Source organism: Syngnathus leptorhynchus, chromosome 13 (genome assembly GCF_054491065.1).
Source record: "Syngnathus leptorhynchus isolate UIUO chromosome 13, UIUO_Slep, whole genome shotgun sequence".
In the NCBI taxonomy this organism is placed as follows: Eukaryota; Metazoa; Chordata; class Actinopteri; order Syngnathiformes; family Syngnathidae; genus Syngnathus; species Syngnathus leptorhynchus.
This window is the reverse complement of record NC_141207.1, coordinates 9,146,021-9,173,762: the sequence shown is the minus strand read 5'-3', so window position 1 is coordinate 9,173,762 and position 27,742 is coordinate 9,146,021. Positions and strand designations below refer to the sequence as shown.

The following is a 27,742-nucleotide window of genomic DNA, read 5'->3' as shown; positions in this document are numbered from 1 at the left end:
GTTACTCAACCCGCCCCACCTACCCAAATGTTCTAGTGGTAACCGCACGCCGGCTTTTGTTTAACAGCCGCCGGCCGCACCTGCAAAACCAACTGCGGGCTTTGATACGTGGAAAGTGAGAATGGCTTGTTGCAGTGTCGGAATTTGTCACAATGTTTGAGCGTCACTCTCGGTTTTCGATTGAAATGGAGTTTGGTTTACCGAGGTGAGACGGGATCCGGGCCTTACCTTTTCTAGCTCCTTCCCATTTCCTTGGGTTGTTTTCTTTGAGACGTCGTGCTTAGTCTCGGTAAAGCGTACGTGAAAAGGTCGCTGTGTATTTTCTATTTCCTCCGCTGAATGCGGCCGGGGAGAAACAGAGCAAGCAGGTTCAATGCCAGCCGGTTTCAGCTTCCTCTTGTTATGATGAACAGAGTAGATGAGTGGCTTTCCAATTTTTCAAAAGTACCTCCTGAGAAAATGACCAATTGTACAACTATTGCCGTTTTGAATGACAATAAAAGATACAGTCATAATTAAAAATAATTAAAAATAATAGTAATTAATAACTACATATATTATGATATAGAAATAATAATACATATAATATATGTATATAAAAAATATGGAGAAAAAAAAATAGAATATATTGCATAGTAAGGGAATATTTTGAGATTTCCAAATGATCAAAGGATCACAAGAAGGATATTTTCTTCATTTTCTATTACAAAGTGGGTCATATTAGCTCACAATGACTCTTGTCCTCATTTTTAAAAGCAATGTTTTGCATTTGGGATGACTTCAGTCAAACCAAATTGCACTTTATTTGGGATCTTCGTACATTTGTAGAAGTTCCACGGAGTCGCCCAGAGGAGCCATAACACTCGAGAGTGACCTGTTTTACCCGTGCGAGAGCGAGAAGGTAGTTAATGCGACAGTCCCAGGCAAGCTCGGCCATCAGGATGAGGAGGCGAGGTGAGCGCCGAGACGCTAATGTGGGCCGCCGGCGAGCTAGCCAAGTCGTGTATCAAGCGAGGTGACGCGGAGGCTGCGAAGCACGGCGGATAAGTCTTCATTAGTCAAGAAACAAATTCTCTCCAAACTTTTCCCTCCATTTAAAGTTGCACAATACGCAAAGAGGTCAGAGAGAAATTCTCAGCATGCCACCTTTTCGGTCGGTGGAGGTCGTCTCCGCTTGACATTTTCCAACTGCGTCTTTTTGTATTTCCTCCAAATGCCATCTTCCGATTGAGCTTTCTGTAGCGTCGGTTGTAATTGCTTTTTGCGCTCGGCATCCGAGTGCCATTTTGTTGGTAATTATGATCCGAGTGCGACGCGCTTCCTTTGTTCTCGGCAGAATTCCGTTTGCTTTTTCATTGGTAGGACAGTAAATCGAAATATTGAAAAACACACTGTGACCTCCTTGCTATTGTTTATATAAGTAGAACATTTTCCAAAACACATCATAATCATTTTCTGTCAGAGTTATGTGTGGTTGAGAAACCCGAAGCAAAATTGAGATTTCATCTCAGTCACCTGATATGAAAGATGTGGTTAGCAAGTGACACGATTTCCCCGTTTTAAAATGTCTGGCAGCAAGGATGAAACATGTGTTCCCGATTGGGAAAAGTTCTGTTTTATTTAGCCTGCCGTCTCCCAAACACAGACGCTCTCGTTTTTTCGAGTCAACGATTGTGTCATGTGGTTCCCTCATTCAATTTGAAACGTAAACAATCACTGACCGCAATATTGGGTACACCTTTCCGAATCTAATTCGATCCACTTCTCGATTCAGATCCAGCTGCGATTCATTGAGCTCACTTTACATAAACGATTCTCAACTCGCTATAACGCAGATGTGCGACCGCACGGATAAACGTTGTCACGTTAATACCTCTTTGAAATTGTCTCATTCAAGTAAAGCAGAAGCTGGTATCGCCGATACGGAACCTTCCGGAATTCCCTCGACACTGATGGAATCATCTCGCGATTCATCCAGATGACGCGTCTACAAAACAATAAACGGGTTAACGTTACCGAGCGGGTCTTTGATGCCGCCTAGATTGCTCGGTGAAGTCACCTTGTCTGCAATCTGACCCTCAAGAAAGTCATCTGAATCAAATTTCCAGTCTTTGTGCCACGGCGCTTCGGGTCAGGGTTCGAACATCTACTCGGGTGAGCCCGTCGGAAGCCTCGGGGCTTCCATTGTGCCACGTCAGTCCCGTCGCACAAAAGCGCTGACGTGACTGGACCGGGTGTAACGTGAGCCCGCTCAGGTATTGCGGTCTGGTGTCTTTTACCAAAGAACAAAGTAAGCCGGCCATGAACCGCCCGGTAACACGACACGCACGTCGATGATTCCCAGGCGTGCCGGGGTCACTCGCATCGCCGGGTCATCGCAGCTCGAACGGAAGGAGAGAAACCCGATAGGCCGACTGCACTTTGACACCGGCGTAGACTCCAGTGTGAAAAAGCGTAACCGAGCGCAGAGCGAGTCAGCCGGCGTTCGATATCGATTAGTATTTGAGCCCTGTCGGTCGCCGTTCTCCCGCAGGCTCCCCGTTGACCTTCACTCACCGTCCGCTATCAAGCTTTGTCGCTCGGCACGAGCGGGGACGGCTTAGCCTTCGCTGAGACGGCGTGGGGGCGGAGAAAGACAAACAAAGGCCGTATCAAGAAAGGATTTAGCTTTGGGCAAATGATGGAAGACAAATGGAGTGAGTCAAAAGGTCCATTATGAGCACGGGGCGGGGGAGGAGGGATGGATGTCAAAGACGAAGAAGCTGTGAATACATTTTGGGAAGCCTCGTTGAATGGGGCGAGTGGGCTTAAGCAACTTATTGCTCCTGGCCGAGTTCCAAAGCCGCCGTCCTCGTCCACTTTGTGCGTAATCGGACGCACTTTGATAACAGTCGCGATCGCAACGGTGCCAAGTGCGCATTAGCCGCTAATGTTGTTACCAGGTAGATTCGCCAAAAAACTGCGAGGAACCACATGCAATATTCCCCCGGCTCCATAGTAATAATTTATTAGCCTGACTTTTTCCTGTGTCTTCTCGAGGCTGTTTTTAGCAATTATAGAAAAAAAGACAAATGGTGTGATTTACAGTCTGGAACGCATTATTTGTTTTTACATTGATTCCTATGGGAAATTTTGCTTTGACTTAAACCAGTATCATCACAGTACCATAATTGCTGACTTTTTTTCATTTTTTTTTCTAGTCACGGGTATCTGAAGATGGAACGTTCATGACCACCCCGGTGTCCGGACCCACCACGTTTGAGAACCCCTGGCTTCAGGGGTGAAAACTTTGACCTCAAGCATCCGGCTGTCTTTTCCGTGGAAGAGGTCCCCCCCCCTCCAGTGCCCGGTATGTATTCTTTACCACTTCCTTCCGCCTTGAACTGTTAAGTCATGTTTTATAGTCGTATTTGCTGGCCGGCCCAGCTGCCGTAATAGAATTGCCTCTTCCGACACGGGCGACTGTTTCCACGGTAACGGAGGCAGGAAGGCGACGGCCAGAATGTTGTTATCCACTTCCTGATACACGGTGCGGCCCTTAGACAGTGATGGACAGCCGTGTTTCTATTTTGCGCTTGTTGCTGTATCGACATAAAGTAGCCCGACTCACATTTGTAAGGAGAACGGGCAGCTTTGCTTAATCACTTCATCTTATTTTTTTTTTTATTACCCCGCAACGTGGTGATGCTGCCACCGCCTGCAGTGTTGGATGCTTCGTCAGAGGCTGACAATCAGATTGTCCTAGCGTTCTCACGTCGCTCCTGGGAATTCATTTTTTTGGCTCCAGTTTTGCAATATTCGGAGAAAACGTTATTTTTCCCACATCTTTTTTTTTTTTTTTTTTAGCTCAGAATTGCAAAGCAAAGCCGTGACTGCACTGCCATAATCGTCTCGCGTACTTTGAAATAGGATCAACCAAAGCATCCCGGTGTCACACTTTAAGATGCTTTTCGCTGACTTTGTGACTGGGGAAAGAGCTCATGTATTCAGATTATTTCCCAAATAACTGGCTAAAAAAGCATATATTTTAACAGCATCCCTGAGATCTCGGTGATTAAAAAGACATTAAGAATTTCTATAAAATTAGGTATGTTGATCATTTTAGCTATGTTACTTTCATTTCGAGGTCTACAGTATATAATATGCTAAAACATATGCTAATATATTGTGCCGTTGTACGCTATGCTATGCTATACCATCCAAATTGGTAGGCGTCAATCTGATGCTAATGCCAACATTTGCTAGCCGTCGCGCTGCCTAGCATTAGCATCAGGGAAGCAGTGAAAAGAAACTTGTCCAAACAATAAAGGTGAAAATGAGCAAGCCAAGGCCAAAAAAAAACAAAACACAGACAGCGTTATGCTAATTATTAGAGCAATTAGATTCTTTACTCCGATGACCTTGTTCGATAACTTCTTTCATCTTTCTATGCTTTGAAAATGTTATCTCCAGATCTTTCTCAACTATATTCAAATACAACCACAGCGCATGTTAGATATTTTTGCCAGGAAGTTTTTCTTTAATTACAATGCTAAGACAAAACAGGCACCCACAAATTTTGATTTTGATTTTTTTTGACATAATATTGAGCACCCTCCCTCCTGAGCATGCTACCTTTTGAGTTTTGCTCTGTTTTTTTGTGTGTTTTGTGTTCCATCACTTTCCATTTTTCCTGGCCGCCCAAAGATAAACCGACACTCTCTGCATTGCAACTCTAATCAGAGAGGACATTTCACGGCCGCCTCTTGGGTGCCAATAGATTCCTGTTTGTTATTCATGTCCTGCGTAGTGTCGCCGTGTTCCTATAAAAGGGGCTGAGATGAGACTCTGGAGGCGGGCCCGCTCGCTGTACATAGTTTGGCGCGCATTAGGAGGCGTCGGGTCGATGCCGCCGCTGCTGCTGCCGGTGGGCGCTTGCTCCGAACGGGGCGAGTTATATTTAGTCTGACCTGAGTGGTCTTCCCAGGGAGGGGAGGGGGGAGGCAAGGGAGACAGGTGTTGGGGTGGGGGGGTGGTCATTATAGAAGAACACAAAAGCTTCACAGTCATGGGCCCATAATGACAGCTACCTGTGCGTCTAAATTTAGCTCCCATTTGAACCGGGCTTCGGGCGTGCTACACTTTTTGTGTGCCACATCATCAATCATTCTGAAAGTTCAACCCAAAAAAAAAAAAAGTTATTGTGTTTGACCTCTCACCTATTTTCTAAAATGTAGGAATAATGTAGGATAATTCCCCCTCGGACCTCAAAGTGAATTTGCTTGATCTCTTCTTTCTTTTTAATTTGACTTTTTGATGAGCTGGTCGAAGGCTTCTGCATGTTTTAACTCGTAACGATGAAACCAAATTGATTATTACGGCCATGTCGAGTTGAAAGCGGACTAAATTTCCTTGATCCTCCTTTCTTTGAAATATTTTTTTTTTTATTATTTATGGGATTTCAGCATGTTCTGAAGTCATCGTTGCCACGCTTGTGTTTTTGCTGGGAATTTGATGAAATTGATTTACTTAAATTCAATCATAATCTTGGTTTAAAATAAATTTTAATGGGATGGCTGATTTAATAGAAATATTTTTATTCATCAGAACTCCTTATGATGATTTAAAAAGAATAATTGTATTCCGATTTCACTTGATTTTAAGTGATTATTTTTTTAACATAAACAAGGAATAAATTGTTTAATTTAAAAAATGTAATTAAATGTTTCGCTTTTATAGATTCGCCTTACTCGATCCAATAAACTATGACAGTGAGCCAAATGCTGCTTCACCAAGGCCTTTTCAACAGACTGTGAATGTGTCTGCCATCCAAAAGTGACATGAGGGCGAGCTCGCTTGTGTAAAAGTGAACAAATAGTCGCGAGGAAAACCAAGCGGTGGGTGGAGAACGGACCAAAGCTGTTTCCAGGGCGACCGCGCTCCGTTTGAGGGCCACGCATCGCGTTAGCTCTAACTCTGACCTTGTGGCTAATCACCGAAGCGTTTCTGACCGAACCCCCGGAACATCTGCTCGTCGGTTCGATGGGAAATTTCCACCCATCCGACACGTGCCTAGCATTGTGTTAGACGAATAAAAGACATCGGCGACGGCAATCATCGAGCTTGCGAGCCCAGTGGAAAAACGACTCGAGTGTTCATCGGAAATTTGTCATGTAATTCAAGACGGAAGAATAGATATTCCCTGATAAGTGATAGCATAGCGTTCTAATAACGTCCGCTCCCGTTGTGAACTCCCTGTTGAGCAGAAGCAGACGGTAAACTTGAACTTTGGCTATTTCCATTCCACTCATGGGGGAACCGGAGTGGGAGGGGGCGAGCAACATTATTTTTACCGCAATAAATGATCCAAAGTGTCTTTTTGCCGAGTTAGTTTCTGCGTTTCTCAGTTTGTATTATTTGGAATGCCAAAGGATTCAGTTGAGGATGCAGAATGTCATCTGAGATAGCAATTTTTTTTTATTTATTTTTTTTATCCGCCTCCTGCCTGCTTGCCGCCGATTGCAACAGACGAATAATTCCGAAGCGTTTGATGTCGTCTCACCGAAAGCTCTCGCCGAGGCGCGTGTGAGAGGAATTTCTACGTTTTTTTTATGATGAAAGCGCTTCACGAGTCGCTCGCTGTCGACTGTTGCTAAGCGAAGCTTCGTAATCGGACCGAGTTGACCTTTAGCTGAACCGTAAATTGCCAGTCGGACCTTTCACCTTCGGCTCCAAAAGTCTGTCCTTGATCTTATGGGGAAATGCATCATTTCACCCATTAGAGTGGCATTTGAGAGTAAGAGGCTTGCTGGATCTTTTTTTTTTTTTTTACGTTTCTGTTAAAGCTCAGAAAGACAAGATCAGTACGACGTGGGTAGTCTTAGTCAAGACGCTTTGCATTCTGGATATGGAGATCACATAGTTTTGTTTATTTAGTTACATTTTGATGAGCAGAGTTGTTTGTCTATATGTGTTGCTTCACCATTTGTGATCATTGTTTCAAAGTTGATGCGATTCATTAACCTGTTTGTCATTTGTGTGTTAGCATTAAGCTAACCTCTATGGTTGTTTTCAAATCAAGAATGGAAAGTGGTCATCGTGATAGTTTGTGAGAAAATATAAACATCTATTATCCCTTGTTAGTCATGTTTGCCTTTCAAAGGTGCACTTTTGTATGTTGGGGGACATTAACATAAGATTGCCTTTTATTACTTGCATATTAAAAGGAAAAAAGGAGACGATAACTGTCTCCAAGGTGACTTTTTCATTGGATTGCCATGAATGCTGAAAGGGCTGTTGTTGCTCAACATAATGACTTTAATAATGCTTCTCTGCAGAATTGTGTGACTAATTCACAACAATAACCAAATGCTACTATCACTTTGGATTATTGTAGCCTGTCAAGAATTCCCAGTTGAGATTTTTTTTGTATTCCACGCTTGTTTTGGATCATGTTGAAATTTTCTCTGTCTGAGGTGTCCAACCCAACAAAATTCATTTTATGGGACATAATGTCATTTATGCTACGTGTTGCTAGGCAGAATTCCCCCTGCATCATTAAATTGCCCTTAGGCTCAATTAAAAAAAAAGAATCTCCTCCTCTTCCATCTTCTTCTCCTCCCTCTTCTTCAAAAGAATCTGTGTTCCTTTTCTCCGGTTCAAGAGCTTTAACGGTTGTTCATTTGCATATAATCAATGCCGCTGTTGCTTGGCAGAATCCAAACAAGCAGTTGGTGTGTGGAGATTATGCTACAACATTTTTTGGTCATCTGCATGCGAATTTAAAAAAATAATAAATATCTGTACAATTAGATTTTGGAATGGTTTTGAAAGGCTGAAGGATGCCAAGTGAAGTTTGTTTATGTGAAGTCAAAGTTCACACTTACAATAACCTTCACTGAGATAACCAGATGCATCTGTTTCTGCAGGACACACATAAGAGACCAATTATGGAGCTGCAGTTGGACTTGATACAATTGAATTATTTGTTTGTATTTTCATTATTGATTTACACGCTTCATCTTTGCAGGCAGTTAACATTTTAAGCCTTCCAATTTGCTCTTGTGAAAACCAAAAACCTGCTCCCTGTAGCACGTTTTCCAACTTTAAGCTGCAATGTCCATGGAAATGAAGCAAAAAAAAGTAGTCTGAAACACTTTCATGGCATTTTTCAATCTCAATGCAAATTTCAATAATTGTGTAACGGAAGCATGCAAGCAGGCCTTTAGAGACATCTGCTGCTTCCATTTGGACTTAAAGCCCCCCGCCCACATCTCTCGCTCCATTGAAGAAACCCCAACAGGATATGAAACACTTCAAGACCATTTGCGCAGTTTACGGTGGAGATTTTATGCCGTGCCGTTCTAAACAAATAACGTGAGGCGCCAATGTATTATTCTGTCTCAAGTGGGTCCCATTTCCTCCGCTCGTGCTCCTCCCTTCGCGTTCCCACAACCCGTCAGGGATGAAAAGCAGCTGAGGGCCATGCGACGAAGATGCTGAAATCCAAACCGACCGCAGGTTGACGTGTTGCGATCTGGCCTTCCCTCCTCCGAATTTGATTTCCCCTCCCTCTCTTCCCTCTATATAGGACGAGCACGACATGAGGGGCCCCGCGTTCGGATAATTAGCCGTTCTTTATTAATTATGAATAAGAGCCGGTGGTTCTGCGGGGAGCCAGGGAGAGTAGCGACTCATAAATTAAACAACAGACTTTCCTGGCCTTTTGATTAAAGATAAAGAGGAAATAGTATGATCAATAGAGACCCGTTAAGAAACTGGCACTGCAGAGGGATAAAAAGCGAGAAGAGGAGGTAGAAAATTGGGAGAAGGACGGACATAAAGTTGAGACTTCGCCGTCGTGGCCACACGCTCGGCGACGTGGGAGGTATGAAAGACAAGCACGCGTGCGTTGGAGTGTGAACTTTTTTTTTTAAGTGTCATCACGGACAAGGTGGGAAAGCCTCGCCATCAGTCGGCATCCATCAGCGCCTCGCCCACGACTCCGGTGCCGCCGCGTCCTCTTTTTTTTATACAAAAGAAATTGCTCACGCTAAACAAAAAGTCTCACGTTAGCGAAAACGTCAACTACGCTACGAACAACAACAACGTGCGTTTTGCTAGTTGGATCGGGCCCTCGTATGGAGCACGCCAACTGTCTAGCCGCATATGGACTCGGTGTTTGGCCTCCCACTCGTTGCGTCGCGTGGCTTGGTAGTAGCCTTGAAGTTGGAGCCAAGTGTACGCTAAAAAGGCCTCTGATGGCCTGCCCGAGCCGCCGCTTCTGTTAATTGACAACATGTCCGATTACAGGCCTTGATTGCCGTCCAGTAAGTGACACTATCAAAGTGGACCAACTCGCAACCGATCAGATTAAAAACCCTGCGCCCCATCTTTCCTTTTCAGGTGAAGGGAAATGAGCCTTGGCTGTATTTCCAGCTCATTCCGATTAATTGAAAGGATAATTTAATTTGTCGCTCGACTATCAGTTCATCCGGCCTGTACTTGTCACCCATGTTAGCGTAATATTCTGTAAGGACGTATTAAGTATACAGTCAACAAAAATACCACAAGACATACTGGAGGGTGGCCGCGAATCAGTTGGTGACACGTACGGCAGCGAAGCAGTTGGCGCCTAGCGGGAGACGCTAATGTAAAAGTCGATATTTCACTCGGTGTTCCTTGTTAAACAACGCAAAAAGATGAACTTAAATCCACAACAATAGTTACAGCAGAGCCAAGTTAAAATCTCTCGTCACTTTTGAACACAACATCTGCCAACTAACCAGTTGGCGGCTAGCGTTAGATGCTAGCGTAGCAGCTTACATTCTCATTTCATGCTCCTTCTTCGGATTAGAAAGAATTTAGGTTGCTTCGCGGCTTCAGGAGCATTAACTGCGCTGATGCATTTTGCTGCAGGTCTTAACGGCCTCTGCCACTTAGTCCTTTTATTTAAACACAGAAGAGCTACATTTACATGCGCAAATTAATCGAGTTGCTCGCGTGGTCTCGAGTGTTTCAATGCAGTACTTGGATTCGGCAATGGTGCTGAGACAGAAGGAAAAAAATCTGTCTGGAGATCTAAAGTGGTAATGCCGATGGTCCAAGTAGATGTGAGCGTCTTTAAAGTGACAGACTCATTTCTACATTTCCTGTGGCATAAATCGATGCCTTGTTGCCATAGCGCCTGCTGATAATGAAGTAGGCGGGGCGGAACGCGCGTGTCCACAGTCAAGAAACGAATAAGGCCAACGTGAAGGTGATGTCGAGGTTAATGAGCAAACATAACGCTTAATGTTCGGCCATTTAAACCTGTATTGATGCTCACTTCCTCCTTGCCCCCCTTGGTTCTTTTTTTATTTCTGAGCTTTTCCAGAAGCACTTATTCTGATTAGCAGCTACTCTCGGGGACCGTGACGGGAGAATACGTACGATGCTTTCAGACTGATAAAAAAATCTCGGTGGTTGAATCCAATTTGCTTGTGTGTTTATATGTTGAACGGATGTGATTTAAAAAAAAAAAAAAAAAAAAAGAAAGCGTTGGCGAGTTCAACTGGCATCTGGTTGTTTTTATCTTGTGGTGATCCAGCAAGAGGAGCTCACTTTGACGCTATCGTACGATTTATCTGCAGCCATTTTGACCCAACTTGTTTTCATCTTCCCGTTATCTGGCCGTGTCATCTTGTTCCATCTGTAAAATACATGAAAGCGACCTCCTACTCCTCAGACTTGCCCCTCCCGGCGGCCATCTTTTCCCCACAGTGTTGTGCATGTCTCTTTTAAGACTGCCAAATGAATCCTAATGATGTTTTTCACGTCCATGAAGTAGGGGCTTTCCAGATTTGACAGATTGTCCTTCAGTTTTGCTCATATTGGCTGCAGATGGAGAATGTTTGGCCAAGTGAAGTGAATAAACAGAGCTACTGAATGTCTACAGTGCTGCACCATCACTGGGGTTGTGTCTCATATTCATTCAGAACCGAGTTTATGATTCCAGTTTAGAAGTCCAAGGGCAGATCCGTCCAATAGGTCTAGATTTATTTTTATTTTTGCCTCAAGTATCGGTGATTGGTATCGGCAGTCTCCACGACGACCCGACCTTTCATCTTTTGAGGCTGTACTTTTTAATGGGCAGTCTAACTTTCCGCTTTTCCATTTTCACGTTGCTTCTGTTTGTTTCTATGTAGGAGCAAGCCGTGTTCTTTTGTATGGTTGCGGAACATTGAGGTTAAACGGTCAAGGTCGTCACGGCTCGTCGAGATGCCGGCGAGCTGGAGTTGCGCGAGCGGCTCCCGGTGAGCTTGCGACGTGTCTTCATCATTGCCAGCTGTAAATGAATCTTGAAATAAATCTGATTCGTTTGATTCCCATGGCATCGATCTGTTTTTGCCAAGGGCTGGGCGCTAAATTAGCCGTGTGGAGTTAGCCTTGAAGAATCGCATTCAACTCTGTTTGACTTCCAAATGAAACCATGACCAGAATATTTCGGAGTGAATGACTGTTGATCCAAGGCGAGCAAAATATTGCGGGAGGAAGAAAAAAAAAAAGCAAATTCTCTATTGATTGTTGCCAATGAGCGTCAGCCTGAGGCCACTTTGTGTTTTGAGTGTGTCTGCAGCGTGACTCCCAAACCTTGAGCAGAAGTGGCTCAAACTGGGTTTAAGGAAAGCGGATACGTGCTTAGAACATCCTCTGGAATGGGCGAACATATGGAGGTTGTACAGTTTTTTTTCCCTGTTAATGGACATTGGACAACGATAGCATTAAGATTTCAATTTTTTTTCCAGCGGTGTTTTATTAGACTGCTGGAAAAAAAGCATTCTGGAGAAACAAACCAGTGTTTCCACAGTGGCTTGATGATTTGGGTCATCTTAAAAGCAGCGTTTGTTAGCTGGCGCAACATGTGGTTACATCTTGCTACTCCCTGAGAAAACTCTCCGTTATTATTCTCGGGGTCAATTATGTAGAGGGAGGCAAAGCGATTCAATTAACAAAAAGCAACAGTTTGACACATCGCGACAATTCTTGAAAAAAAACAAAAGCTTGCTTCAAGGTGTTTATTGCTACTAGCTGGTGGGGTTTTCTGTCAAACTAAACATGAAATCAATCAAATGGGGTTTTTTGTGTATTTAAAACGAAAGTCTAACTGTTTTGCTAGCTTAATGCTAACAGCTAATGGAAAAACACCATACAGGAGCTAACGATTAGCATGACTGTGCTATAATGCTTAAAGCAGGGCTTCTGCTAGCAAAGACCACAAGTGATCCCTCAACAACCCTCAAGCGTCATTCTCTGACATTCTTTCCTGTCTGCTTTTTTTATTGAATCAACACGCCAACCAACCGGAGCGGGGTCCAGCGGTGGCTTTTTTTTTTAACGATTCCGTCGTCTCCATGAGACATACTAAGTGACCGCAGACAGCTTAGGAAGGTTTCACCCCGAGCGTGTTTCATGCAAATCAGCCAAGATGTATGTTCCCGGGTGACTTGGCGTTGATACGTTAGCCGCCAAGTGTGTCATGTCAAAGCGTTTAATTGTACGTGCGACACGACAGCCCGTCAGGCTTAAAGAGAAAGAAAAGAGTCGCTCATGCGCGACGTGCCGTCTTTGACTCCCCGCCAGGGTCATTCGGGTCGAGGCGAGCGACGTCTTTTTAATTTGTGCGCCGGCCTCGCGCCATTGTGGAATCAACCAAAGGCCGCTTTTGTGGCAGTGCCGAGCTTTTAAAGTTTTGCACTTATATGAGACGACCGGTTATTTTTTTTTATTTTGCTATTTGCAATATGGCTAGGTCTTTCCGTACTCTCTCACCAGGCGTGAAAATCACCTTCCGGGAGTCGTCGTCTGTGAAAGCACAAGCGATGTAGATCTCTCTCAACTTCCTTCTTTTGCCCTTCAGCTTTCAAAGCTTCGACTTAGACTCACGACGGCGCAGCCTCCCCCTTGCGCAAAACCCCAATCCACTTTAACAAACAGTTCCTAAAGCCTTGAAGCGGCGGGAGTGTAAAATGTCAAACTTGTGAGCAAAATCCTGCCACTTTGGAAGTCGACCTTAGCTTTTTAAATCTGGTCAAATGCATTTAGGGGGGGCCTACTTAATTTGTCGATAGGCGGAGGCGGCCGTTTTTCCCTCCGAGCTTCACGTGGATAGAGACATCTTGGATGTGGCTGACTTGGCAGCCTCGCTCTCCGATTAACATGCTCCTCAGACACGGAGAAAAGGGGGATCGAACTCGCGCACAGCCGGAGCCCGGCGAGTCCCGCCTGCAATGTTCTTCCACTCTGTGTTTGTTTCTCTTTTGGTTAGACGGCTTGATCCCAGCACACGCACACACGCACGCGTGTCTTTGTTCGCAATCCGTGCGATCGACACCGTCTCTTTTCCATACGAGGTGTGACATTCAAAAGAGATAAAGCCGAAAATAAAGCCGGCCCGGAGAAAAGGAAACAGGTGGGATAGTTTCCAACCAATTGGAAGACGAGGCGGGAACCAGTGATTGAGGGCGCTAAGGTGAAGGGACTTTTCAAGAGATTCACGGATGACTCATGCAAATCACCATCTCTGGCGCTTGCCTTCACTTATCCTCCCGGGTGCGTTTGAAAATTACATGGCAATGTTGTTTATGATGGGGTGTAGCTCTTGGCGCCGTGTTCTTCCTGGGAGATTGCTCAACACAGCTGCGGGACACATCATTGTGTGAATGCTGCATTCACGTTACACTGTTGCAAAAAAAAAAAAGCTCAATTTTGTCCTTTGGATGTGGGACGTGGTAGCGGAAAATCAGATTTCCTCCGGCGTATGAATCGTGCTCCTGCAGTTGATATTCCCTTTGTGTTGAAATTGCACGGAAACCGTCCATCCATCCATCCATCCATCCATCCAGCTTGATGGCAGGCTGGCTGACTCCAAAACGAAGCACATTCCAGTCATCCACCCAAGATTTAACAAAGGCCCGCGTTTGTTTCTCGGATGACTGTTGCATCAAACTTTCTGTTTTATTTATAACCATGTCGGAGTTGATCTCTGCGTGTGTTTTTTTTTTTTTTCAACCATTGGCTCCACAAAGCCGCTCTCCCCGATGGTGATGGATGGAGTTGCTTTTAGCCTCCCGTCAGTCTGGGAGTGTGTTTTCTTTTCATGCTTAATGCAGTGGTGCTGGAGTCCTCCTCCAAAGCTGGTTTGAAGAGTGATTAATGGTTTTGGCCCCTGAACCCTGCCCCGCTAATGACGCTCGTAAACCGGGAGAGAAGGTCATAGGTCAGGCCCGTCGTCTCCGCCGCCGTCGTCGTCGTGTCACAGAATAATTCGTAGCCGTCTCACGCTTTGCGGTCGGCGCTGTTGAGGAGGCGTCGGAGCTGAATGAATCATCATATGAAAGTCATGCGGAGGGTAGGCAAATAAAAAGAAATCGGAGGAAAGCCTGATCTCAGCTCTTCTGCTTCGTTCCCCTGAAACGTGGCCCGTTAATTAAGGCGGAAACTCGCACAGAATGTCTTTGTTCTACACGACGACTGCAGATGTCTTTGTTGCCCGCCGTCATTTGGAGTCCCGTAAAGGTTAATGACGGTGACACGAGTCTAGCGGATAAAGCTCCCAGAAATTCATCCATCGACACGATGCTGTTACGATTATAACACGACGTTCGGAATTCTTAATCGGACTTCCGCCATTAGATAGTAGGGGTGTAATAAAACACGATTTAAAACGGGAGAAATGATTCTTGATTGAAAAAACTTTATCGAGTCAAACTGATTCGTTTTTTAATCATTTTGCACCTCACGAATCAAAAACCGAATCGAATCATCGAGTGAAGAAATTTGCATCCCTAAAAGTTTGTCATTCTCATTTTAGCCAGTTCTAAAACTGGCACCTCGGAACCGAGTCGAGTCAAAGCGTGTGACTCGAATCTGCCGTCTCTGGTTTTGATCCGATTGTTGTCTGCTGTGCTCGCCTTGTCAGATATCAGAAACATATCTCATTTTTTTCAGATGAGGAGCCATAACTTCATTTGTTTTCTTTCGATTAGCGCAGCCTCCTGAGAGCGCAGACTTCCATAACCGAAGTCATTGAGAGTTATGCGTAGCCTCCAAATATGTTGTGCGTCAAGCAGTGATCTGTGGCGCTGCCTGGGAAAAGCGGCCGACGGAACGCCAAAGGTCACCCCTCATTTTTCATCTCGCCTTCGCTCAACCTTTTCGCACCCCTCCTCTTTCCATTCGCCGTCTTATTGGGGCTCCGAGGGTTTCACGGCCACGCAAATATCACGTGAAGCGACTCTCTGGCGTCTCATGCAAAGACGAAATAAATCACGTGTGTCCAGGGGAGCCCGTTGTTTATCGCTTTAGTCTCGTGAAGGAGATAAGAGGAACTGGCTGTGACTAATCAAAATGGCGACAGCAGATGCCCGAGGATGTCCAGTAGATAAGCAGACTAGAATGATAGCGACTGTGGCGAAAGATCATGCGAATCTTTATCGACAATGAGAAATATTTTGCGGTGAACTTGCGCAATGTCATCAAACATGAATTACGAGCGGGTCAATTAGTGGTGACTTCCAAATTCAAAGCCTGGCTTTGTCTTTTTGAGATCTCACGCAGTCAGATGATTACACGGGAAAGATTTTTAGGTCAAAATCAAATTTAACCTCTAGCAAGCAAACCCATTTTGAAGTAAATAATAGAATGTTTTCAGTCGTTCTCCATAAAGTTGTCTGCTAAATGAAATAAATTGGACAACCAAAATGTTTTGGATCCCACTTTTATGATGTGTAACGAATTAGCATATTCAATTATCTGTCTGCCTGCTTGAGCAAAACACAAAGGGTCAAAGCATTGATCCCAGAGGTACACCTCCTACACTATCAAAGTGTTATTAGCTTAAACACAATAAGCAGTCAAGTTTTCCCCACTCAGTGTGCAACTGGCTGTTTCTTTGTCTTTCTCATTCATTCCGGACATTCTTTTAGCCTGGCTCGCAATATATCCACTGCAACTCCCCCTCGCTATGTTGAATGCCTTACTTGTACCCCTCTCGCTCTCTCGCTCTCTCTCTCTCACCTCTCGTCAGCGCCGCATTGTTTTTTGTCATTTCCATTCTTGGCCTTCTCCCACCTCTCTTTGCCTTAAATCCTCTCGAATGGAATCACAGCCGGCTATCATCCGCCCGTGATTGGACACTCTCCATAAAGCCGCCTTTCCACGCTCGCTAACATGACAATTAAGCTAGGCTCGGGGAAAATCTGTTGGGTGTCGCTTTTAAGATCACATAAAAACAATGGAACAAGCGTCCGTGACTTACTTTATATCCTATTACACGTACGCTCGTAATTCTCAACTGCGTAAAAGTCTGAAGGACGTCACCGCCGGCACGATGCTAAATCACTCAAGATTTGAACATTTTTAAAGTAAAAAGTGTATTTAAAAAAAAAAAAAAAAAAAGAAATGCAGCAACAAGAAATTTAGTAGGTGACTTGTCATAAAACGAAAACGGACCATTCAACTGCTTTAATGCGAATTTTATTTGCGTGTACTGTTCATGTTGGAACAGAAATGAGTCATTTGAAATCTTTTCTGGTAGGCAAATCAGAGCTGGCTCACAAGGGAGCCAGGATTTAATTGAGCGTGCAAATGTACTTGCCAAACAATTTGAAATTTTAATCAAGAAACAATAATATGCTTTGTCACTTTTTACTATTCATATAATAAATCGATCTTCATCTGTTATGAAACATCTTCTGCCGCTGTGGTTACGAAACAAAGAAACTTGGGAGAATGTTTTCAAATGGAAACTTTGGCTCATTTTTGCTTGCCACATTCTGAGGTGTCGAATGAGAACACGTGTGGCTGTCAAATTCGGATTTTTTTCTGTGTGTGGCAACACATTGAAAAAAAAAATCCAGAGAAGAAGCTGGAAGTTTTGTTTTTTTTTCTCATCGTTTGGAGCTTCAACATCAAAGTAGGGCTTGAGAAATATGGTATATTTTTTTTATTATATTTTTGCGGGCGAAGGCTTTTTTTCATTAAAAAAATGCATTTTTGCATTTCTAATGAGCGTCAATTATACACACATTGACTCTCTGTCTGTAGGCTAGCCACGTTCCTCTTCGTTCTATTTGTATTCCTATCCGCTGGATTGTGTGTGGTGACTTCCCAACACTGCCGGCGGCGAATGTGTTTGTTGGCACTGCAGAATAAGTACTTAAATGTTTGACTACAAAAAAAACTAACAACAACAAAATCAAGTAGATGCAGTATATTTGAAAAGCTTTCCATTGACGGCCTTCAAGCATGGAAAAAGAGAAATTCCCTCCATTCCAATTTGCCGGCCTTTGACCCCCTTCTTTTTTTTTTTTTAACCTCTCGGTCGACAAGCGAATCACCTTGAATTAAAAAGCTGGCGAAGGACGAGCGACATCATTGATGGCCTGGCGATTCGAAGCCTCGCTACCCCGACTTTATGACGGCGGCGACAGCTCAATGTTTCCTCATCGACTTTGCCAGGAGTCGGACAAATTGTCGCGTTAAACGGCCGTCTGAAGCCAAGCTGAGCGTGTTGCTGACTTTACAAGTCCAATTTCATTAGTCGGAGGTGCGCTTCCTCGCGGCCGGGCTGCCATCTGGATTCCGTTGGCACACCGATCGCTGTCCATCAATTCTGGAAATACGTCGGTCGCAAACCTCGGAATGCGTTTTATCTCCCCCGTGATTCCGATGTCCTTGCATTGCTCACCTTTTAAGAGCGCAAATTGCCAAATTCGTTCATTTTGAGGGAACTCGGCTGGAGACATTCGTCATCATTACCGAGACGTACACATGAAATGCTCACACTAATTATTACACTCCAGTTGCCGGCAGCATTTGGGTTGTCCGCCCACGACGCAACAATGGCCGCCGTGATAGCTTATCCGTGGCGCTGACTCGCTCGCCTTCACCTGACCCCGATGACGCTGAGGCGGGCGCTGAGTAATTTGCACCCCCAGACTCACTTTGATGCTAATGACAGGCCAGAGAATTTGAGAAATTCTACATCAAGATAACCCGATGAGGCTCGCCACAATGCCGCTTTTGTGTGCGGCTGAAAATGAAAAGAGAAAAATCAGCTATACATTCTGTCATGGCCAAACTTTTCAAATCTTAAAATCTTTTTTTTTTTTTGGAATGCATAAAAATTCAGAAACAAAGTCCATGATTGTAATATATCAGGACATTTATTTATTTTTCTTGTTCAATTTATTTTTCCTTAAATCCTAAAAGAAACGTTATCAAAATATAAAAAAAATACCAAAACGACAGTATATTTTCCGCATGATTTTTTTAGCAGTGCCATTTAGTTGAAGTACCCGCAGACTATTTTTCTCCATTTTGAGGATGTTGTCATTGTTTGTTCCGCTTCGATTAGTTACATAGCCCAATTGGATTAGACTTAATTGGCTTACACGCAGATATGTAATGCGCACCACTTAGGCTAGGCTAAAACGGACTTGAACGAGCGACAGATGTGGGGAAGGACCAAAAGAGGACACGGCTGGCGGGCGCGTCTGATGCCATGTGTTCGCAATCTGCTGGCAGAAGTACTCGTAGAAGCGCTGATACTTTTGTTTGAAAGTGATTTTTTTTTCCCCTTCTAACATTAGCGATTCCGACAAATGTTTGTCTGAATTATTCCATTCTTCTAAATTCATTATTTTTTTTCTGCTTCTTCCCATTGCTGCCGTGTGTCATCCAGCGGGCGAACTGAGGCCGCAATCGAACGTGCCAGATGATATTTTTATTTATTTATTCTTACATAAGTGCGGCTCCACAAACGTGAGGTCCCGTCAACAGTGCGTGGCGGAAAAAGCCAGCTCCGTGACTTGAAGTCGGCGGGTCGCCTCGTTGACACGGTGACTCATCCCCGACGCTCATTGAAACAAGATGTTGCTTTGGTTTCTCTTTTGGAAATGATGTTTTGAGCCATTTCCAGCAATGAGCTATTAGCATAACGTGCAAACGAGGACTTACAAGGAAAGTGATGATTACAAGTGAGGCTATTCCAGGCCTTTGCACGCAGCCTTTGGAGGTTTGCGGCTTGCGTCATAAACATTCCGTTGATGCGGATTTGACCGAAATGTATGTCTGGTGACTGAGGCGAACGTTGCGGCTTGCTTGTCGTCAACACTTGGACTCTTTCATATCCTGTACGATATCCTGAGGCTTAATGTGTCTTACGCCGTGGTGTTTCCTCACCATTCAAAGAGGCAGGGAAGGTGGACCACCAAGCTCGCTGCAACACATGTAGACAGACAATAGAACAATACTGCTATTTGCGTATATTCTTTATCCTCTGCCAAAAAATGACTATCACTGTGGTTTCTTGAGCAAGAATTAGACCGCCCCTTGGTGGCGGCACGAACGACATAATGACCTCACTTTCAGCCGTCAGCGTGCTGCCGGTGAAGATGTCGTTTGGAGGAAATATGTGGTATTTGACAAATCCTCCATCTTGATTGAGTTCATGTTTGTGCGTTTGCTCTTCACATTCCTCCGTTTCATTTGGCAAACACTCATTCCCTTCTCTCTGTCTATTATTTCTCTTTTTGTGCACAGGCTCGGCAATTCTGTTGCCATGGCGACGGCAGCCCCTCCCTTCCTCTTCCTACTCTGCTGGCTGCCCCAAACAGCCTGCTCCGCATTCCCTGAGGAACCGGGCCCTATAAACTTCATCCCCACAGAAGGTATGGACCTTTTTTCGCTGTCTCTCGCAAACGTATTCATGCAGAAGTGCGCGGAAAAAAAAAAATCTGGTTGAAGTACTGAGTACTTGGGGTCACGGCCGCACACGTAAGGTGATGGTGGTGGTCTAGGGGGTCACGATGTGGAGGTCATGGAGGTCAGACGGGGGTCGCCAATGCGGAGCGGGTGTGGAAAGGCGCTTGATCGCATTTACGACTTTCCCACACACGTGGGTGTCTCTGGAGATGCGAGCCCCCCCGCACTCAGACTTGGAGTCTCCATGTCAGCTCAGCAGCTCCAGACCAGGATCGATTGCGGTTCAATAGCATTGACTGATGGCTTCCCAGCCTGCTTAATGTATCGATAGCAAACAGTCAGCTATAGATTCGCTCAAGCCCTCAGAAGAAGTCGAGAGTAGCCTTTCCCACATTTCACCATTCTGGATGTGAATGAATGGCAAGTCCCAGGGGCGGAGCTAGATGGTGGGCAGTGGGGGTCACCGGCACCTTTGGCCACCCTCTTACAACTCTACATCCACAGATTTTAATGAACAGGATTGATTCAGTCAGATTCATTAAAAAAAAAGCTACAGAGAAAGATATATGGTTTATTTGAATGCTCCGAAGAATTTATTTAGTTTCACACTTTTGCATTGCCCAGAGTGAAATATGCATATACTATATGAGTCATTTCTCAGAAGTCACTTTTCACGCAAACATGATCAAAAGCCATCCGAATGAAGACACGGCACGGCGCACCATAGAATTGCGATTTCCCAAAATAGCTGCATCAGAGCAGAAATGGAAAATTGCCTTTGCTTTTTACTCACGACCCAGCAAAGGAAAGTGAATGATGAGCTGTTATTGATTATAATTAGATGACATCACGTTCAAATACGTGCCAGACACTGACGATTGCTTTCATGCCATTAAATTTCACTTTAGAATTGACTTTATCGTAGGGCTGCAATTTGTGCTTTTGCCGTTGATGATTATCTGTAAAGATTTACACTTCGGTGGCGATCTAAATTGGGATTTTTGGCCTCGGGGAAGTTTCTGCGTCTGAGTGAGCTCGGTCCAATCTGCCGGGATCGCATTACAAATGACTCGAAATCGGATGTGGCTCTACATCAATTTTCCAAGAATGAATGCCAGATTGGGATCAGTAATTACGAGTGTGTGTCTTCCGCCTCGTAATAGTGTCAAGACTCTATCCGGTGTTTCTGGGCCGACCTCACCACACGTGGCAGCGACAAGAGCCTCTTCATATCCAGAGGGTCATCCAAGTCAACCGAACACTCTACATCGGAGCCAGGTACGGAACTTTTTTGGGGTTTTTTTCCCCCCATGTCTTGGCTATTTGATTGCTGCAATTTTCCTGATTTAATGGATTATTTCTAGTTGTCTTGATTTCCATTACGTAAGCGTCAGGGTTATTATGGTATTTGAGCAGACACCTGGTCCACCTCAGTCCCGGAGCAGAATCCATCAGCAAGCCCTTCAAGCAGGCAACGTTTAATGTAACTTCAGGGGTGTCAAACTCATTTTTGTTGCAAGCCGCAATGTGGTCATATTTTCCTTCAGAGGGTCATTATGACTGTCAACGCCTTGTATACAGTATAGGCTGTACAACTAACGAATGAAGGATTAGTGAGTAGTAAAAACTGTTCAAAAATTAAAAAAAAAATACTGGTAGTAAAAAAATGTTAGCAATATACTATTTTTAAAAGTGAAGAAATTTTAGTATCGACACATGAAGTCGACTCACAATTTGTTTTCGCGGGCCCCTTAAAACGTTGTGGCGGGCCGCATCTGGCCCCCAGGCCTCGAGTTTGACACTTGATTTAACTAAATGCAAGAGGGTGAAAAGTTCGATAGAAAATCAATACACCATCATCCAATATTTTGCTGAAAGCTGAAAAACAAAGCGATAAATTTATGATAGGACATAAAATCCCGACATGACATCACAGTCACTTCAAATGGTTTTTCTGTGAAGTCATCCCAGCGCATAATGTCAAATGTCTGTTTGACGATAACTCTTGATGTGTGAGTTGTTTGAGACGACGCATTCGCGCCCTCGTTTTGTCCGTCACTCTGATGGATTTGCTGATCCCGGAGTCAGTAAAACAGCTCCGACGGTTCGGCCGCTTTTTTTGGGGGGGCTCCCCGGAGGCCTTCCGCAGCCGACCGCGAACCCCCGAGATTTACGACACATGTTTTCCAAATTCCAATTTTACTCAGAACGTGGTAAAAATCCATCAACGGCCATCCGAGCATGTGGTGTTGGTTTACATCTGTCGTTGCAGTTTTCAATAAGGCCAACCAGGAAATGACCCAATCGCTGGCCCCCACCTGGTCCGACCTCACTACTGAGAAGCAAAATCGTAAATATCTCAAATCTTGGAAGCTCGTTCGAGCCATTTTGTCTGCGCTTTGAGAGGCTGTGTAATCACATGCGTGCACGTTGCCCGATAATAAAAAAAAAAAGTATGGCTCCCGTGGTCAGGAGGGTCGTCGTTAAAATACAGCTGAAACTTTTAAACTTGAAATTTGAGCTAAACTGTTGCGGAAAAATCTGTCCTGAACGGTCAAAATAATAACCAGAACCGCAAGCGACGTCCAAGGATTGGGAATCACTCCCTGGTCTCTCACGCCTCTTTATTGGATTTCAAAGTCTAGTTAGCAAGTCTTGCTAACGGCTAACTCCGCCACGATTTGGAATTATTTATCATTAACGTGTCAAATAAATCATAATTCATTGTTGTCTACTGGTCTTAGCAGAAAAACCGCACTTGTAAAAGTGTTTTCTGGAAGCGTGACCGCATTTGAGATCGAGCGGGCCTTGGGTTTTCCATCGAGTCGCATTGGTGATAAACAACACGTTGCTCCCTCTGGTGTGATATTACCTAAATGAAGCGCATCAATGTAACACGAGTGTTTTTGAAATGGTCGAAGTTATCCGATATGGGATGTCTCAGCCATGCGGATGCTCGTAAAAAATGCTAACCACCAGAATGTTATGTGAGCGCGAGTGAACGAGGATTTATGTCAGCGAAAGGAAGCCTATATAAGTTTAATGAGGCTAGCCGTGTTTGCGGGCTACCTGACAGGCGGCGGCGATACGTTTGCAAAGAAGCCGATCCACGTGTAAATGCGCAAGCCGCTTATAACGTCGGAGTTTTAAAATAAGTCCCTCGCGCGATGGCAGCTATGACTTCAGGCGGGCGCGGGGCACCTTGATAAGCCGCCCCACGCGCCCCTAAATCCTGTCACCATTAGCATAGGCACTTCTCCGAGTGCAAACGGCCGTAAATCTCTGCCCCTCAGCACCTGCTGAGTGCACACACCTCTCCCGAGACGCTTCCCGTCGTCGCCAAATCAAAGTATTAAAACGGGTCGGAGTCAGCGGCACCTCGCTGGGTTAAGCCCCGAGTCACTGCTGCCGAGTCACTTTTCAGACTTCGCTTAGTTTCAAAAGGGCTCAGAAACATCCTTTTTTTTTTTTTGGGGGGCGGGGTGTGTTTATTTCGGAAAGAACAAACAGTTAGATGCAATGATACAACATTTAGTAGTTGCCCTGATTTATTTCCTTCCATTTTTTTAATCATTAGTTATAATACAGTGTTAATTTTCTTGATTAACCCTACTAAATAACACTGCGGGAATGGATTAATGAGTGGATTTCAAGGTGGAAAATTAATTTAATATGCGATTAAATTGAATTACAAACTTCATCACAGAGGCATTATAGAGCAGTTGGCTTTTCTACAATAACAACTGGCTTTTTTTTCTTTTTTTTATCAAGCAATTCTGTGTGTGAAGGGGATGATGACTTACTGCCTTCATCAGCCCACACACGCGAGAGGTCACCACAAGTTGTGGGCAGGTCGAATGCCTCAAGGCGGGCAGACAGACGGACGGACGGGCACACAGACAGTTCAGCCCAGTTGTGCTTTTTGTGCTTTAGTTGGACACGAGTGGACAATTCTATATTATATTTTATGTATACGTCTGTCAGAAAAAACAACATAGGTTTGGTAACGCGCTCTTTGGATGTTATAAAGCTAACATTAGCTAGCAGGCTAGCCATGAACGTACCCGTGACAAAATGGCGTCGACAAACCTGATGATGATTTGCTTCTTAATCTGTCCTCTTTAGAAGTTCATCCTCCACCATCTACTTGACGGTCCTTGTAACCGTAAACAATTTTACGATTGTGATCACCAGGCACCTCTTTATCACGAAAAGTGTGACAGTAGCCGCCATAGCTAGTCAGAGATCCTGACACACAGCAACGTCTTTCCTATCTTAGCAAAAAAACAACAACTGTAAAGTCAACTCTAGGTTTTTCTGAGTTTTTATGATTATAGTTTCAGCATCACAAATTCCGAATGTCAAAACCTCCAGGGTGTTCCAAAGTACTACCGTAAACAGTGATTGGAAAACAGCCCACAAACTCTGCTGGTTAACTTTCCTAAAGGTCCTTCAAAATATATTCGTGCTACATGATGCCAGTTTGGCTCGAAGAGACGCGGCAACGTTCCAAGTTGCAATACCAAGCGAGCGAGAAGAAGAAGTCTAGGTAACCGTGCTGGCTGAAGAGCTCTTGACCTCAAGGCCGTGGTATTTGTAAACCCAGAAGGTCAAAGTTCATCAGCCGCTAAGGAATGAAAATGGATGTCTCTCTTGGGTAAAAGAGGTGTCGGGGTATTCGTTAAATTATAGCGCAGGCGCGTGCAGATCCGACTCCCCGCATCTAAATTTCTGCACGAGACCAAAGGCGGCAAAACAAGACGGTTGATTTGTAGCTTTTAAGAAGTTTCGCTGTTTAGGTTGAGGCCCCCATGTGTGGAGCTATGAGTCCTTCAAGGCTGAAACATAAATAGCGATAAAATGGCGCCACGTTTCACACATGCTCGATCTTCACCTTGTACCACATGCAAGGGGGACGAGGGGGGGATACAAATAGTTTGGCAGCGCTAACGCAGTTATTTGAAACGATAAGGAATATGCCCCCGTGCTCTTTTTTTTTTAAGGGGAGTCCTTGAAATGGTCATCAAACTTTAATACCAGCCGGCGCCAACTTTGGCTTCACAATTTAGCATTGCTCATTTGTCAGGCTTTGGCTTATACAAGCGTTAGCGAGCCAAGGTACTTAGTTTCCTTTGGAAAAACCTACGGAGGGCTTTTCGGAGCGTTACAGCTGGACCAAACATTAGCAACAAATCTCAGATTCAATAAACGGCCATCTCCAAGGCTTCGGGGGAAGTCGGATCCGTCCCAGAAGCGAACGGGGTGCGTAACAATGATCAGGAAGGCAGGTGTGCAATTATTAGCGTTGATTCAAGCAGCATTAATTCGATTTTTTTTTTCTGCTGGCATTAGAGTGGATGCATGTCACAGGGACACTTTGGTAAAGTTGTCCTCGGGGCTAACTAGTACCCACTGGTAAAAAAAAAATGTTTTAATCCCCAGTGCAATAAAAATGTGCTTCCAATCACTGTCTTCAAACGTTTGTGGTGTGCATGCGTGCGTGACGTAGCCCTCGGCTTGAAATTTATGTTGGAGTTCAAGCCCAGATATTAAATTGAATTTATTAAGGAAATGTTGACAGGAATAAGCTGCTTGGACGACACCCAAAAGCAAAAGAAAAGAGAACTTGAAAAAATGTTTTGGGAGCGAGCAATAAAAGGTTAGTTGTACTCTGCTTTGACTTTGTTATTGGCCGGCTGCCACGCTGCTTCTCCGTAGGGATGACCTTTTCCGCGTGGAGCTGGACATCGCCGCCGCGGACGAGATGTTCTACAGTAAGGTGAGCGCCTCCCCGGGTTGGGCCGCACCGCTCGCGCCGGGTATCTTCGATGACCTCGCTTACGTTGTGGACAGGCGGCCAACGTTTGACCTTTTTCTGCCTCCAGAAACGAACATGGGAGTCCAACAAGAATGACATCAGGATCTGCAGGATGAAGGGCAAACGTGAGGTGAGACCTTTTCAGTGAAATAATTGCGCTGAGGAGTTTGGAAATGAATCTGTTAATTGCCCCCTAGTGGTTAAGGGGCCCTAAGCAGGAGCCTTGGGGTACGCCAGCGAGCCGAACATCCTACACCATTGAACTGGAAAAGCACAAGAGCTTGTTCAGTTGAGAGAAGAGTGACATTTGCTTTATATTACGTATTGTTGTGCGTGCGTGAGGTCTTCCCTGAAAGGCTGACTCAGTAATGAAAGGTCTCCTGGCCTCTTAATGACTGCTCTGCCCAAAGTTAATGCCGGACAGATAAGAACCTCCATGTCATACGAAGGCTTTCCACTTAGTCTGTTCGTGTTATTTGAGGATTTAAAGGCGGAAATGCAAAGTGGCCGCGACCTCGACTTGACGTTTTTTTTTTTTTTTTTTGGGTTAGTGATGCTTGACTGTCTTCCGCAGCACTTTCCTCTCTTTAGTATTCATTCATTCTTTGACCCTCTTACACTTCTTCTTGTGATAGGAGGGTGGTGATCTCGTAAAAATGCTAATTTGCATCGAAAGTGAGAGCGAGATAAGACTGAGATTTCCTCCCTTTTTAAAAAAAAAAGCAAAAAAAAGCAGAGTTGCAATTAAAGGGTTAGCATAATGCATTTCCATAGCTCATTTTTAATTGGATTAATCTCACGAGATTGAGTTTGTTAGATCAGAATCAAGTGGGAGTTTTTTTTAATTTTTTTACTGATTGACACATGCTGGAGGTGCAGGTGGGCTCAACAAGTTTTGCATATACAGCGTCATCCATATTCATCATACTCGAGTGTTGTTGTTTTTTTCTTTTACCTGTCGTCTCTTTGTCCGGCACCCGTGCAGGCATTAACGAGGCGCGCAATTAAACAGAAAATCTCAAGCACCTTCCACAACAACACGGATACATCTCCGCCACTTCACCTCCTGCAAATGTTCCCCGTTGCTCGGAGGGAAGGGGAAAAGGGGGGGGGCGTCTATGTGAGCGCGTGTCAGATGTGATACATTCACCACCTTATAATTGGTTTTGTAATTAAATGTTTCTGCCTGGCTGATCACAAAGGACACGCTATTCTCCCTAATTAGGCAGAAAATGTAATATCCGCATTTTACCTTTCGTCCCTTTTTTGCGTCGTCCGGACGACTGTTGACGCCATCTCATTTGCATATTCTCGTTTTAGTCGCCTTTGTCCTTTGCTTGTCATCCGCCCTCTTTTTTTTTGTGTTGTTCTGCCATTCGTCATATCGAGGAGGGGAGGGGGGGGCGGCAGGATGTGTCACATCACGTGTCACATGATCGTGCCAACAGGCAATTTCGCATGGGGAACAGTGGGGGGGGCATCATTATGGCCGGAGTTTGTTCAATATGGTGTTGATTGAGCTCAACATGGAGCGCTGGGTCAGGTGGGAGGAGGAGGGGAGGGGAGGGTCGACATGGTCACATAAGTTTCAGGTTCAGTTCATCGTGCCTGCCCGAAATCGTGATCACCATTCAAATCGGATTAATCATGCAGCTGTGGGTATTTTAAAAAGTTTTCAACATGTATGTTAGGCCTGCTGAATGAAATTCCCCCCCCAGTGGTCCAGTTTAAAAACTCCAAGGAGACTCTAAGGTGCCCATCGCGGTGATTGTGACCCAATTAATTGTCTGTCTTTATGGTGCCGCCACCGTTGTCGTCCGTCACGATGACACAAGTGCGCCATAAGCACGTCGTCAGGTTTTCCCCGAGTCTGCAAAGTTACCCCAGATGGTGATTAAACGCTCGGCATGTGTGTGGCCTTCTGTTCGTCACGAGAGGTTAGCGAAAGCAAATTTGCGAGCTGCGACTCATTTGTGTTGCCACCTCGTTCTCGGCAAGCTGTCAAAAAGGTGACGCGGGTCGAGTGCAGTCTGGTCGCAGGTTTCCCCCCCACACACACACACCTGGGAGTCATCGAACGCTATTTTTTCGGACTAGCCGCCTCCCACTGGTGTGTGATGTTTGTTTGTGGCCTGTGGTGTGTTCAGTCACAATTACCATCAAGCAGAGATGAAGGCCCGCAAGCCGGAGGGATGCGGA

The 27,742-nt window shown here is 44.8% G+C and overlaps 1 protein-coding gene across 2 annotated transcripts in view; it reads left to right on the top strand.

Moving 5' to 3' along the window:
• sema6bb (sema domain, transmembrane domain (TM), and cytoplasmic domain, (semaphorin) 6Bb) overlaps positions 1 to 27,742 on the top strand; it is a 70,151-nt gene that overhangs the window by 17,228 nt on the left and 25,181 nt on the right. For both annotated transcript variants that reach the window (XM_085927436.1, XM_085927435.1), the window contains exons 2-6: positions 3,201 to 3,349; positions 19,564 to 19,691; positions 20,889 to 21,003; positions 25,444 to 25,504; positions 25,611 to 25,673. In XM_085927436.1, coding sequence (XP_085783562.1) covers positions 19,583 to 19,691; positions 20,889 to 21,003; positions 25,444 to 25,504; positions 25,611 to 25,673 — 348 coding nt within the window. In that variant the 5' untranslated portion in view covers positions 3,201 to 3,349; positions 19,564 to 19,582. The remainder of the gene's footprint in view (positions 1 to 3,200; positions 3,350 to 19,563; positions 19,692 to 20,888; positions 21,004 to 25,443; positions 25,505 to 25,610; positions 25,674 to 27,742) is intronic.